Here is a 14,566-nt window from a genome sequence, read left to right on the forward strand (position 1 = left end):
GAGCTGCAACAACTGATCAATTTCACACATTCTGCACGCAAATCTATAATTGCAACAGTTTCTCATCTTAAACTGCTAATGTCGTTTTCTTTCACAAGAATGGATTTTCCCAAACGGATTGATTTAATACAACGGGAAAGTTCATATATCACAACAAATGGATTTCGTAGTGCTTACTTGCTGCCTTGCCAATGCCAATAATCCAACAATAAAATCGCACACAAAGAACAGCAAATGAAGACCCTTTCTCAGGCCTCTTTCCTGGTTATCCTGTCGTTAAAACAAGAGCAGGATACCCACCTTCAAGAAGTTGCAGTTGGTTCAAAAAGACAACAGTGTAGTAACCAAAAGGAATATTTCTCACCTGAAGCAGAAAATGCCCAGAGCTGTGGTTATCTCATGGATAACGGACGTGGCAAAATGCAGGTAGAGTCCCACTGTTGTTAAATAAAAAGGTTCAAACAACAAAGAAGGCAAGCTACAAAAATAGACGATAAGAAAAAAAAGAGGCCGTACAAAATGTAAGTAGCAATTTTACAAGGAAGCAACTTGTCATATGATCTAAATGTTAAATCATTGTCCCCGGGGCAATGGTGCCACGGTAGGACATCCAGGTTGTCATCCAGGCACCTGCGGTTCGATCCCCAGCTACGACGTATTTGCAGGAATTTTCCTTCAAATGGTGACCCAATACGCCGTAGCTGGGGATCGAACCGTAGGTGCCTGGTGGATGACAACCTGGATGTCCTACCGCAACACCATGCCCCGAGGACATTTCTGGCTTCCAAGAGTACATTAATGGTGAATTTGATTTCGTATGAAATTACTAAGGAACAAATAAATGATTCTAAGAAAAATGAAATTGACAAGAAAATAGGAATATCTATTTCTTAATTCATGAAATCAAATAGATGGATTTTTTTTTTTTTGAATTCTGACGCTACATTTGCTCCAATATGAAATATTTTATTCAACTCATTTAGCTTGCATTATCTGGCTTGACCCAATAAACCAACCAGCATAAGTACCTCAGTTCATTCAACCTGTCTAGCTTACAAAGCCTGATCAATCCCGACTTAGACCAAAGTTAGCTCAACAAATCTACATAGCCCATCCAAGATGCCTGGATTGCTCGATCCATTGGATCCAACCAACACATTCAATCTCCTAAAAGACTATTTAGTTGCCTAACTTGCTCAATCTAGGCATTTGCTCAGTGCTCAACCCACTCAATTAGTTTAGTTCATTTTATCCGCTCAGTTAACTTTGTCTAATCCACTCAGCTCAACTAGTGTGCCACTCAACCAATGCATCTGGCATGCTCAACCAACTGGTGTATCCAAATCATCGGACAATGCATCCGACCACGTAGCCTAATTCAACTCATTGGTTTGATGAATTCAACCTGCCTATCTTGATTGGCTCATCCAGCATCCAGCTGAGCGATCTAGCCTACCCAGCCCAGCTGATCATATAAGCCCAACTAGCTTATCAAGCTGGCTCAATCCATTCAGTCCAAACCAGCTTACTCGACTGCCCCAGCTTACTTGACTAGCCTGTACAATCATTATGGCTCATTCGTCAGCCAGACCAATTGAGTCATCCCAACCAAGGTTTAAAATATCAAGCCGTGCCGAGGTTTCAATCCCGGACCGGAACAATACAGTTTCGGTATTATATCGTACCGTGCCGGTATAGTTTCGGTATTTTTAAAATATAAAATATATTAACTAAAATAAAAAAGTTAATCTAAATATTTAAAAATAAAAAATAAAATATTTAAAAAAATAATAAGATAATTTTATAGATTTTAATAAAACCTATTTAAATTATCCCAACTATAGCTAGGAATTGATTATTAAAATCATAATTAAGCCCTAAGTTAAAAAATCAAAAACAAAAATAAAACAAAATCGCGACTGCAGCGACTCGGTCGCGCGCGGAGGCGTCGCCGGGCCCGGGCGGCACCTCCGATGGCATCACCGAGCTCGGGCGACGCCTCTGGAGGTGTCGCCAAGGCCGCGCGACGCCTCCAGAGGCGTCTCGCGCTTGGGCAACGCCTCCGGAGGCGTCTCCCGATCGGAATCGCTGTGCCAGTGCCGATCTGTCGACGGAATGAAAAATTTCATCGGTATCGCGTGATAAGGCTCGAAATTTCAAACCCTGATCCCAACCACTCAACTTTGCTTGCTCATTATACATTCTTAGGAAAATGGAATAAAGAAAGAATAAGCTTCTTTGGAGAATGGATAAAGGAGAAATAGTTATTTCTTGAATAGGTAAGCAATAACTATAAAGGAAAAATTAGGGAATCTATGTTCCACCGGACTTAGTAAATCCCAATTTCATTTTTGAAATAAAAAATAGAAATATATTTATTCCATGTAAATTCATAGGAAATAAAATAGGAATTCCTATGAACCAAACACATTATAGGTTTGTTTTCTTAATCTGAATATAGATAAAGTAAAAATTACCTGTGAACAAGCAATACACAAGGAGGACAATGTACTCATCTACTAGAGGTTCTCTGCACAAGGAAGAAAAACTCTCGTGTAACGAAACAATCGGCTACCCAACATATTGAAGGTTTCATAAGCATTATATATGCCTGTTGTGCAAGAAACAAAGCATACCCATCATTGAGCTTGGCAGTTAGAGCATTTGCAATAGCAAGAGGAAGAAACAGCAGAGACTGTCGACAAGAAAATCAGTGAGTGAAATATTTCCAAATTTCATCCACTCAGAATTCAGAAATCCAAATGGTAAAAAAATTTAGTGCATGGATAATCCTAGCAGATAACTATGACATGAAAAAAATATATATATGCAGAAACAATAAACTTAGAGATAGGTATGTACCATGCACATTCCAGTCTTCAAACCCTTGGGTTCATCACATAGGTGTGCAAGAATCATCCTCCCCTGTCAATTAATGTTCTCATATTTAGGGAAAAAAATATGGCTGTCTTTCTTTTATTTAAAACAGCAAGACAGATGTAGTGCTAGGTCTTAACACAGCTTATTATTGACTACTACCCAATATGCTACAGATCATATGGAGCTATTTCTTTGGATCATCAGACAACAAGTACAACTCTTTTCTTTTGTTGCACAAAAGAAAAGTACAACCAATACATTGAAAGGAGCAGTTATCAAAATGGGCAGATGAACTCAGAATTGGTACTATAAACTTTGATAATTGGGAGATACGCAAGTTGTTTTATGCATGTGATGTGCATTAAATTTGCTAGGAAGAAAATCATAAAAGCCTTAGGGTTCATAGAACTATCGTGAAATAATTAGAGAACAAGAAGTTAACTACTGTCTCATTTATCCACAGGATTACAAACTACATATGCAAGCGTACATGTCTAGCATTAACCTAATTTCCTTATAGTTATTTGTACAGGAAGCAAAATCACACAAATACTTAAAGATAACACATTATTTTACATCAAATAATGAGGTATCATACCACAAGAAAGCCAAAAGCAAATCCAGTTCCAACTATAAGCAAATGTGGATGTTCACGCATAAAATCTGAAGGGGACAAGTACGACCTGCATACAACTTCAAAAATCTGATATAAACAAAATTTTGAAGTGATGACACTTGCAAACTAAAGTTAACTATCAAGATTTGATGAATCCAACCAGACAAGAACTCCTGCCATTAGCACACCAAAAGGATAGACCTGATAAGAAAGAAACTTCATTAAAGAACCTCAGAAATTTCAATAGCTCAGAAAGTGAAAGGAGACTGCCTATAAAGTTACCATTGCTAGTGCTAACAACATGCTTCCTTTTCTTGCTCGAACAACCTTGTTGACATTACTAATGCTGCACAACACAAACAATCAATAATGAAATCTGATCCCAAGAAAACAGCAAAAGAAAAGCAATCTTAGCAACCATATAATACACTAATAGGTTAAATTAATAAAAGTTTCTTTTCAACCACAAAATAAACAGGTACTAGTTAAGTCATATAACTCATCCGAAGGGAACCTTTTCAGGATGAAAGAAAACTTTTACAAAACTAAAATTAATGTGAATAATCTTTGAAAAACTTAAATGCTACCAGAGATAATCAGGATTTCAGTGATTTGGCTACAAAAAAGTACATACATATTTATTTATTTATTTATTGTTATACCTTAGTTTTTAATAAAGCATATTACCTATAAATCTGATCTCTTTTTTTATTATTTTGGTCTTAATTCAACTGCATAGTAGTAAACTGGAGTATCATGTAGTCGCATATCATGTTGTTATGTCCACATTCTTTGGCGGTTTTATTGTATGGCGTGTGAAAGGTGTATGTATACAGTTAAAGCATAAAGCGGGTAGGTTTTGCACCAAAACTTGACAGAGGTAAGTAAGCTGAGAGCAGAATGATTAACCTCTTTGTTCAAGAACCTAAACACCATGATTTAAGGCTTAACCTTCGGTTTGATGAATAAGGCTCTGATGAACTCTAACTCAATGAAGGCTATATTTACCTTTCCATTCCTCTACTTGTGTAACTTTATATATACATAGAATCTTTTGTGTGATTATCGCATGCTAATTTTACCTGCCATGCCTATTGTTTATATTAATACATGCTCAGAGTCAGTTGTGTTGATGATGCAAGCTTAAAATGTTTATCCACAACCAATGATGCATGCTTCGGGTTGTTATCCTTATTTGATGACGTGTTTAGAGAGAATACTTTTACATGTTACTTGTTCTAATATGTAATAGCATTTACCCTAGTATTATTGTTGCCTAACTACATATCACATTACTTCAGGGATATTATGGCATGTGACCAGCTAGGATCATCAGGGCCTAATTGGAAAACATGACCTTAGAGATGAGAATCATGCTGGTTAGGGCTGCCAATGCCAAAATAGGAATGATGTGACCTTAGTGACGGTTATGCTAAAGAGGCCCTTTGGGTCAATAAGGCTGCGTTTGGTTTAAGAAATACAGAAATACAGAGACAGAAATACAGAAATACAGAGACAGTAGAGACAGGGACGCATTTACAATGGTCTCCGTCGGCGGTGACCGGACGGCGGCGTGATGCCGGAAGCGGAGATGAGTATCCGTCTCCATTTCAATGTCCCCAATTTGAAAGTGGAGATGCGGGCATGAGCACTGAGATATACATGATATATCTGTATGTTCTTTTCATATTTTTGAGATTGACAAACCTATGGTATTGTTGAGCACTTTAATCTACTTTTCTTGGACTTCGTGCATGATTCTCTATATAGATGTCTCATTTTTTATAGTCCCGACTATATAGGGTGGGCTTTGTTCCTTAGTATTTCCCAATTTAAAAATCAATTCAAGGAAGCTACAGGAAAGAAACAGAACTATGATGTCAATTCTATGGCTATAACAAGGACAAAGATACAATCAGGAAACTGGTTACATAAATTAGTTAACTACAAAAATCAGAATGTGAAGTATAAGTTATCAGAGTATCAAATTAAAAATCTTATAATCCACAAAATAAATATATTCCAGGCATATATAGTGTATCAACCTCGTATTAATGAGACATTCTTCTTTACAAAGTTAAAAAATCACAAAACAAATAAAGTACAAATTATATTCTTGTTAGAACTTATAAGCACTGTATTCCAGATGAATATAGAGTTACCAAATATGTCATCTGATGAATAGTCATATATCATTGCAAAGACACTTACTTGGAACTAATAGTCAGAATTACAGCAAAAGATATCATAATGAACACAACTCTCACTTACTTGGAGCTAATAGTCGGAATTACAGCAAAAACAATCATAATGAACAACACAACTCCATAAGTAGGAATCTCTGTAACAAAGAAAACACTAATTTGGCAGGTGAAATTGTAGATAAACAGCATGAGGCATTTAAGTGCAACAACAATGAATTGAAGAACAGGAACAAATGTCAGGTAATAAGTGAACAACGATAATTGTCACTCAATAGAAGGGAGTAAAATGTTCATAGCAAATATTTCTGTAGCTGCTGGTATTTTCATCAATTTTACCATCTTAAAATAGTTCATACAAACAATATAAGTTACAAGTACTGCAAAAAGAAGAAACATACATGAAGGACTATTAGCAAATATTTATATAGGAAAATGGAATCTGAACTCGTGCAATTGCAATCACACCGAATAGCACATATCATGATCATACTAGCGCAGCCATCCAATATCAGTTGAATTTTATCCAAAAGAACAACCATATTACTAGTTGTGAACCATACAATTTTTTCTGTTTAATATTAGTTGAAACTATAATTCCTTTTAGTTGAAAGTTTTAAGAAGATGGTCCACTTCTTTCCATATTTTTCTCCTCTATTCTGATAACTTTTCACATATTATCATATTTCTCTTAAAAATGTAACATTAGTATGCCTCACCAGATCCAGCCACTGGACACATCTCAGCGATGATTAGTAGAACATCAATATGTTATTATGTTATTGCCGCGTCAATAAGGCTCCACATCAGTAGTAGGAATAAATGTATATTCAAGGCTGTGAATTACTGTAACTAGCTGTAATACGGGAAATCATATTATTAGTTATGGACAATATTTTTTTTTGTTGATATTAGTTTAAACTTTAATCTCGACTGCCTTTTAGTTGAATCAGTTTTTAGAACAAGATGAGCAAGCACCAATCACTGCCATGTTTTTCTCCCTTTCTCTTATACCGTTTTTAATTAGCATAATTTTCTAACAAATGCAACAGTATGCAACACAATTCAGAAACTTAACCCAAGTCAATAATGATTGGTTGAACATCAGTCTATTATATGCTTATTTGCCACAACAGCAGTAAATAAGAATGAATAGTTGTCTTTAATTGTAATTATATTTGAATAATTTTAATTAGAATTAATACGAAACTGATCTACTATGGATCAAAGGATTAGGAATATTATTTGTAACTGATCTAAATTAATCGATTAATTCAAATAAATAGTCATGGAGACCGAAATCATAGGGGAGCAAATTATAAGAGTTGGCAATCTATATGTAAATTTTTTTTATCAATAACAAGTATTAATCTGAAAATAGTTCTGCTTTCTTATTTTCTCTTCTTATCATCTCTATCAAGAAGATAGGTGATCTAAGAATGCTACCTATCCTCACTAGTAGTATTCTAGGAATTCCAAGATCAGTGAGGCATTCCTTTCGTACTACAGTTTAGAATAGTGTTCTTAGAGTTAGATATCTTCTTGGAAGAAAGGGTAATGTGAGAAGAGGGGACTATTTTGAGATCAATACTTGCTTTTTTACTAGTGATGACACACACATATATGCATTAAGCCAACTCTTACAATTCAGTCTCTTGTGGATTTGTAAGACTACTTAATTGGATCAATATAGTAAACTTAGACCAATTACAAAATCCATATTTCTAATCCTGGTGTTCTTTAAGTACCACAAGAGGATAGAATAGTATTCTTTCAAAGTTAGCAGTCTTTTTGGAAGAGAGATATAAGGTTAGAAGAGAAGATAAGATGAGAGTATTTTGATATTAATGCTTGCTTGATTATGATTGATGTAATCATTGCATGCAAATATCTATGCATATAGTCAACTTTTAGAACTGGCTCTCCTATGAATTTGTAAGATTAACACAACCATTGAAAAGTAACAATGTAAAGATTTATAAATTGAAGTGCCATAAATCAAAAGGGTATATCTAAAATCATTATTTAAAATTTCGAGCCGTATTGGAGTTTGGATTTCAATATTGTATCGTGCTGTGCCGATATGATTTTGATTTTTTTAAAATATAAAATATATTAATTAAAAATATTTTTTAAAAATAAAAAAATAACCTAAATATTAAAATATTAAAAATATAAAAAAATAACAAAAAAATATTTTTTTATAAGAAAAAACTACAAGATCGCAGGGCCCCGCGAAGGTCTCCCACGGTGCCAGTGCTAGTACTGGTGTCGAGCGGTAGGCAGAATGACAAATTTCATCCGTGTCGTCCGATACAGTACGAAATTTTAAACTATGTCTGAAATTTAAAATCTTAAGTACCCATGCATGTAGCAGATAATACAAAGGATGGTAGACAAATAACTCTATATATTATATTCTTAAGGATGAAAAAACTACAAGATTTTTCCCAGAGATGGAAATCTAGAATAATCTAACGGTGTTATTTCTAAAATCTCAGCTCAAGCCTACCCTGATTGAGAAATGCTCTGCTAAAATGTTAGACTTACTGCTATCAAATGGCACCCATTCCATGAGAGGGATAGATTTTCTGAAATCCTGTGCCCACCATTCAGCTCCTAACAAAGGTCATTGTATAGAGATAAATATTTTTCAGGAGAACTGGATAATGCATTCACTTTTTAAGTGCAGAAACAAAACAGAATTTAGTCAAAACATACCCAAAAAAAATGTAAGCCAGTGACAAACATATATCAACATGAGGCCTTCTGTAGGTCCATTGAATATTGGAAGAATAAGTGTATTTGTAAAGAAGCTGTAACATAAATGGCTGACTTTCAGTAATGCATATATAAAGGTATTAAAGAAATTTGACATAAGGGAAGTACAGGTTCAGTAACAAAGAACAAAAAACAAAAAGGCAAACACAATAGGGCATACAAGTTCAACAAACAAAACCACTGTGGTATATTGAATGATTAGATGAACCAATGATTAGTTTATTTCCTTCTATAGATTAGATGGAATAATTGTTCAGGGTTATAAAACTCATAAAAGCAAGAATATAGAAAATTTGGACTCTTTACTTGCTCCCAGCATTAGTATTTGAATACGAAAAATAAAACTTGGTTAAGAGATTTCTAGATAACAAATAAGGATAAGTATAGGGGAAGATGGAGGAAGATAATAAAATAGGAGAGTTGGCACCTTTTTCCCTTTGAATGTCACAAGTGGCACCTAGTGGATCAAAATTTACAAGTGGATGGACAACCTAAGTTTGAGTTGGTCTGCTTGTTACCACTAAGTACCAAGCAGCATGTCTTATGTACTGCCTATAACTAGTACATAGGCCTATTGAGTTCATATCACTATCAAGTGCATACCAATATAGGCCATTGACTCTTTATCTGACAATCAAATGTGACTTTTTAAAATTATTTTCTTGTTTCTTGTCCTATAGAAATATGTTATACTAAATTATGATACGAATTCTAGGAATAAATACAAAAGATGAAAGATTAAATATGAAGTGCAAGTTAAGCAGCACAAAAAAAGTGAATAAAAGAAAGTAACAACATGAGAAGTATATACTGTAATCTGTGTCAACATAACTATCTGTGAACCATTCAAATCAATCTCCACAGGTTACAACATAAAATCAAAAGATAAAAGTTAAATGTTGGGTGACAAAGTGATGAGAACTCTTAAAATTGGTGAATACTGGAAGAAATGTTCCAGGAGCAATTAGAGGAGGAGAACTTTAAACAAAGGTTCTATCAAGAATTGAAACTCAGAGAGAAAAGCATTTCATGTGCTAAAATAACAAGCTTGATGTTTTAATGGTTGATATGCATTGATGGACTAGATAAATGATAGCAATTGTTTCATTTCAATAATATTTTACATTTCTCTGTTATCAGTGGTAACATGTGTAATTTAGGATACCTGGAAAAGGATCAACCAAGCATTTGCACATGGATTCATGTTGATTGCTGGTATGTATGGTTCTATGTAATGAGATTTTAAACATCATCGACCAGAGGCATTCTCACACTATAAATATACCCTAGTATGCAAAAGGTGGTACCAATTGTCATTGTCTTGTGTCCTATTGCAGTGTTTTGCCTACATCCATTTTCGGAATGATACTAAGATGAATCATTTCTCTAGTGTAAGGAAATAAATGTACTTGCAAGTTGCAATAAGCATAATTACATCTTCAAATCTAAAAAAAAAACATATTGGTTATTGGTTGAGACATGAAATGATGCCAGAATGTATAACAAATGTCTAGAAAAGATCTACGAAGATTAGCAAGCTAGCAGTAAATGAGGTGAACACTGAACATAACAGTCAAAACAAACAATGAGAAACAAGAAAATGGAGCTGCAAACAAAGGACATACTGCTCCCATGTTGCGAAATAAAAAGGTACAGCTGCAATAACCCAAAACCAAAAAGTAGTTCTACCACACATTGCAGTGCTCCCAAAAGCCAACGCTTCAAACTGATATGAAAAATAATACATCATGGAACTAAACATCAGAAAACTAATCAACAGGAGAAGACAAGAAGAATGACATACAGCACATGTCAGTGCATCACAACCTGCAATAATCATCACTCAAAGTATCAGTAAGCATAAAATGTGCATTAGTAAGGCAAACACTATTAGCAATGAATCTACCATGATCAAAAAGTTCTCCCAATGGACTTGATGAATTGGTCCGCCTTGCTTGTTTACCGTCTACAGCATCAAAAGTCTATAATGACATGATAAATGCATATAGAGTTAGCAAGATGTATCTAATTCCTCTCTAGGACCCGTATTAGTGGGAACTTCATGTAACAGACTGTCCTTTTATATTTACTAACTACATGATTCATTTATGCTTCATGATATTAGAATGCTAGTCTTTAAAATATTTAAATCTATATTGAAAGTTAATACTTAATACACATGATAAATTATAAATGTCAAATGCAGTTCTAAAATAATTGTTGGATCTTGTGATCCCACCTTCTGAACCTAAGGACCTCATCTTGTTCCTATGTAGCGTTTGATCTTTTGATTTAATCACTGTGAAACAATAGTAGAAGGCCACAATTTGAACATGACACAGCTAAACCTCGAGACTGCTACTAAAATTATCTACCATCTCTATCTAGACCTTCCCATTACTCTAAAAAATAAGCTCTTAATTTCACTAACTTGCATCCTCTCTCACTATACCTCTTATAATTCCTTGTTGTTAGCACCCAGCGGAGTTTTGATGTGTGGTCAAATATGTCTGAAATTATATCCATGTTGTGTTTGATGTGTGTTTAAGTGTACAGGGACTTAAGATGACACACGTGTTCCAGATGGCGAACCTTGACAGAAGACGCAAACGAGTAAGAAAGATGACACGAGAAAGGAGCCGACGGTCTCGGTGCATCCGAGGTACGAGGAGCTATGCAGAAAAGTACTCCAACGGAACAAGAATGATGCACGAGAGTTAGCCGAAAAGGCTCGGTGCATCCGAAAGACAACAAGCAGGAAGGAAGATTATGCAATGCAACCAAGGCAGAACAGACAAGAAGAATAGGAGAACCCAAAGTTGACCATTCCAAGAGCCGAGAATTGTTCCAAGCGCTCGGACTCTAGGCACCCGAATTAATTCCAGACGCTCAGATACCCAGTCCAAGTCAGAGCGACCGTTGCCGAAACAGATCAAGATAGAGTCCACATCAGCAAAATCCAAGCGCTCAGATCGCAAGGTATCATCTAGAGTCGTTAGCGGCCATTACTAGATCAGGTTGTGTTCGACAAATCTAGGTGCCCGGAAGGCTTCCAGCCCGGAGATGCCACATCAGCACAACAGTCAAATCGAGAAAAAAACTATAAATAGACTGAAGCTTGAAGAAGAATACACACACTCGATTTTAACTGTCTTCTGTTCGTTATAGTTTTTGCTCAACTGTTGTAAGAGGTTTCTCCGCCTCCGAGTCATTTTCGAAGAAGATCTTAGTAGAGTTGTTCATAGTCTTGAACTAGCAACCTCCTGGTTGCAAACCAAGTAAATTTTATGTCTCTTACTTTTATGTTGTGTTTATTTTTCAATTAATGTGTGTCCTTGCTAATCAGTTAGCAAGAGAAATAGATTATTTGTTTCTGCAGATCGCTATTCACCCCTCCCCTCTAGCAACCCCAAATCACTTTCACTACACCAACACTTGTCACCCTAACATTCTATTTGTATTTCATCTTCATCTCCAATTCAAATTACTTGTCCAGATGTACTAATCGATTGATTTGAGGGACACTCCATGGTAGATGAGATATTAGGGTCTTGTTTAGTTTGTTAGTTGGGAATGTTTTTTGAAAAAAAAAAATCATTTCTAAGAAAATAAAATTTAAAAGTTGAAAAGATAGATAAAATAAATATTTTTTAAAAAAATATGTAGTAATTTTTTTTGAATTTTTAATGACTTTTATTTTTAAAAACTATAAACTGAAGGATAACCCGGTGCATGAAGTTACCATCAATGCGGAATCCTGGGGAAGGATCTATTGTACGCAATGTTATTCTGCTTTGCAAGAGGCTATTTCCGAAACTCAAACTCATGACATCTAAGTCACACGATAGCAATTTTACCGTTGCGCAAAGGCTCTCCTTCTATAAACTGAAATAGAAGATTTAACTAACCAAATAAAGCCTAACTTTTTGCTCTAACAATATTTAGGAACTAATTTCATTGCCCTTCTAGCAAATTTACAAATGAGCATACAAGGGAACTCGATATTAAAATATCGTAACAAGTTTAGTAGATAGACAAAAGCCATGATCAGTAGGGAAAAAAAGTAAACACCCAAATCTATAGCGTTGGCTATGTTGACACTTTTTATCATATGGCTAAGATTACACTTCTTCACCTTAGCAGCTATGTTTCAACAGCCACCTTGTTGACTAGATATCAAAAACACATAAGTACACATGAAGCAACCCCCTTGTGTTTGTTTCTCAAGAGGAGGATGACCTTGAGTACAAACTGAAAATCACTATTAGGGTTGAAGCAACCTCCTAAGGCATGGTTTACTAAATTTAGTTTTTCTGTTCTCTAGATAACATAATCATAAGGGTATCAGGTCACTCACTCAGTATTTTGCTTTATCTCTCAATGTATCTTTTTCATTAAATAGGTGACAATACCAAATCCTTATGATGATATTACTTAAATAAGGCTGAAAGCATAATCAAACACTTCCAAATGGACACTCCTAAGCATCCAAATATCAGAGTATTTCAGGATTAAAGGTATTTACTGATCCATAAAAGTACAGAATTTGTTGGTAAATTGAATTATCTTTGTCACATGTCTCATTTACCATGAGTATCATTAACCAATTTATCAAGTTTAAATGTCATACTCATAACCACTAGAATGTAGTTTTAGGAATTCTGTAAGTACCTTTAAAATGCTCCAAGAAAGAGTACCCTTGATACTATATTGTGGTCGAGAGCATCTCCAGACTATATAGGTTACAAAAACGCAAACTGGGCAAGTTTTAGTTGTGCTTGTACTGAGTCGATAAAGTTCTATTATGATAATTGAAATGTGACATGATCTCTAGTTCAATCTTTCACAAGAGCACAAAACACATAAAGATACACTGGTACTGTGTTAGAGAAAAAGTGCACTACAAAAGATCATTTAGTTCTAAGATTTGTTAGCATATTTACTGACCAAGTTCTAAAGATAAAAAGTGCAATAGAAAATGATGATCTAGTTTTAAAATCTGTTAGCATATTTACTTACTAAGACCTTAAGAGAAAAAGTGCAATACAAAAGGATCATTTAGTTATAATAATCCATTAGCATATGTAATAATTAAAACATAATTAAATCCTTAAGAGGTTATAGAATTGAACATATAAATAACAAACTGGTATTTATGATTGAGGAGCCTATGTACCACCTAAAGGAAATGATTTAGATGATAAAGCTCTGATAATCGGTGACTGGCTAATTCATTCCATTTGTTGACCTATAAAAGGTTTGTTTCATAGAAGTGTGCATTATCATGTTTTTCAGCAAGCAACCTATACTTCAGCTGGAAGAAACAAAATCATTGTTTCAGAAGTTACTAGGCTCACGATTGCCAATGCAAGCTTTAGACATTAAAATTACCTCTTTGAAGTTTAAATCATTAAGCATAATAAATCTTGTCATCTAGAACAAGTAAATGCTAGATAGTCAATTGAAGAAAAGTGAATAGTCAGATTGGAAGAACTATGGTATACATGATAACAATCCATCTAACCGATTAAGTGAATAAAAAAAACACATCCTACGAATATATGTCCATTATATTAATATAAGAAATTCCCAACTCCAAGCCTCATTCTTTACTTAGAGAAAAACTCCCTTCAAAATACTTGTTCTATTTTCAAAATCTTGAAAAGCAACTTTCAGAACATAGCACAGTTTGCTGAACAAACCTGATATAAGAATAGAAGCAATCCATGAGCAAGGTGAACCCATCTTGGTGGAGCTGTGTCTAGACGAGGTGAATAAATCTGTAAAAGAAACAAGAAAGAGATTTCAAATATAGCAAGTAAATAGTAAATACATCTTGCAGTTTACTACATAGCAGTAAACATGAAAGAATAGGAGAATTTTATTTAGCACAACAATAAAAGAATGCAAACAAGAAAAATGGCAAAACCACAAAAGAGATCATCATCCAGTGGTAATAAACTGTAAATAAGACCTACACTCATCATGCTATCTATATGACCTTATTCCAGAAAAAATATGGGACTGGTGGGTCATAAAAGATAGTTTGACATGCTGAACATAAAATGATACAGAATTTGTGGTTCTC

The 14,566-nt window shown here is 34.7% G+C and overlaps 1 protein-coding gene across 1 annotated transcript in view; it reads right to left on the reverse strand.

Moving 5' to 3' along the window:
* Positions 1 to 46: 46 nt before the first annotated feature.
* Positions 47 to 14,566, reverse strand: part of LOC141829749 (choline/ethanolaminephosphotransferase 1-like) — a 15,475-nt gene continuing 955 nt past the window's right edge. The window contains exons 2-16 of the mRNA XM_074717266.1: positions 14,181 to 14,258; positions 10,385 to 10,460; positions 10,283 to 10,305; positions 10,104 to 10,204; positions 8,419 to 8,513; positions 8,248 to 8,316; positions 5,768 to 5,837; positions 3,779 to 3,842; positions 3,657 to 3,697; positions 3,479 to 3,563; positions 2,863 to 2,925; positions 2,637 to 2,695; positions 2,478 to 2,530; positions 365 to 437; positions 47 to 270 (exon numbers count right to left, since the gene is read on the reverse strand). Of these exons, the coding sequence (XP_074573367.1) occupies positions 249 to 270; positions 365 to 437; positions 2,478 to 2,530; positions 2,637 to 2,695; positions 2,863 to 2,925; positions 3,479 to 3,563; positions 3,657 to 3,697; positions 3,779 to 3,842; positions 5,768 to 5,837; positions 8,248 to 8,316; positions 8,419 to 8,513; positions 10,104 to 10,204; positions 10,283 to 10,305; positions 10,385 to 10,460; positions 14,181 to 14,258 (972 nt within the window). The 3' untranslated portion in view covers positions 47 to 248. The remainder of the gene's footprint in view (positions 271 to 364; positions 438 to 2,477; positions 2,531 to 2,636; positions 2,696 to 2,862; positions 2,926 to 3,478; positions 3,564 to 3,656; positions 3,698 to 3,778; positions 3,843 to 5,767; positions 5,838 to 8,247; positions 8,317 to 8,418; positions 8,514 to 10,103; positions 10,205 to 10,282; positions 10,306 to 10,384; positions 10,461 to 14,180; positions 14,259 to 14,566) is intronic.

This window comes from Curcuma longa, chromosome 5 (genome assembly GCF_044706935.1).
Source record: "Curcuma longa cultivar G26 ecotype Majalengka, Jawa Barat chromosome 5, ITB_CL_G26_1.1, whole genome shotgun sequence".
NCBI lineage: Eukaryota > Viridiplantae > Streptophyta > Magnoliopsida > Zingiberales > Zingiberaceae > Curcuma > Curcuma longa.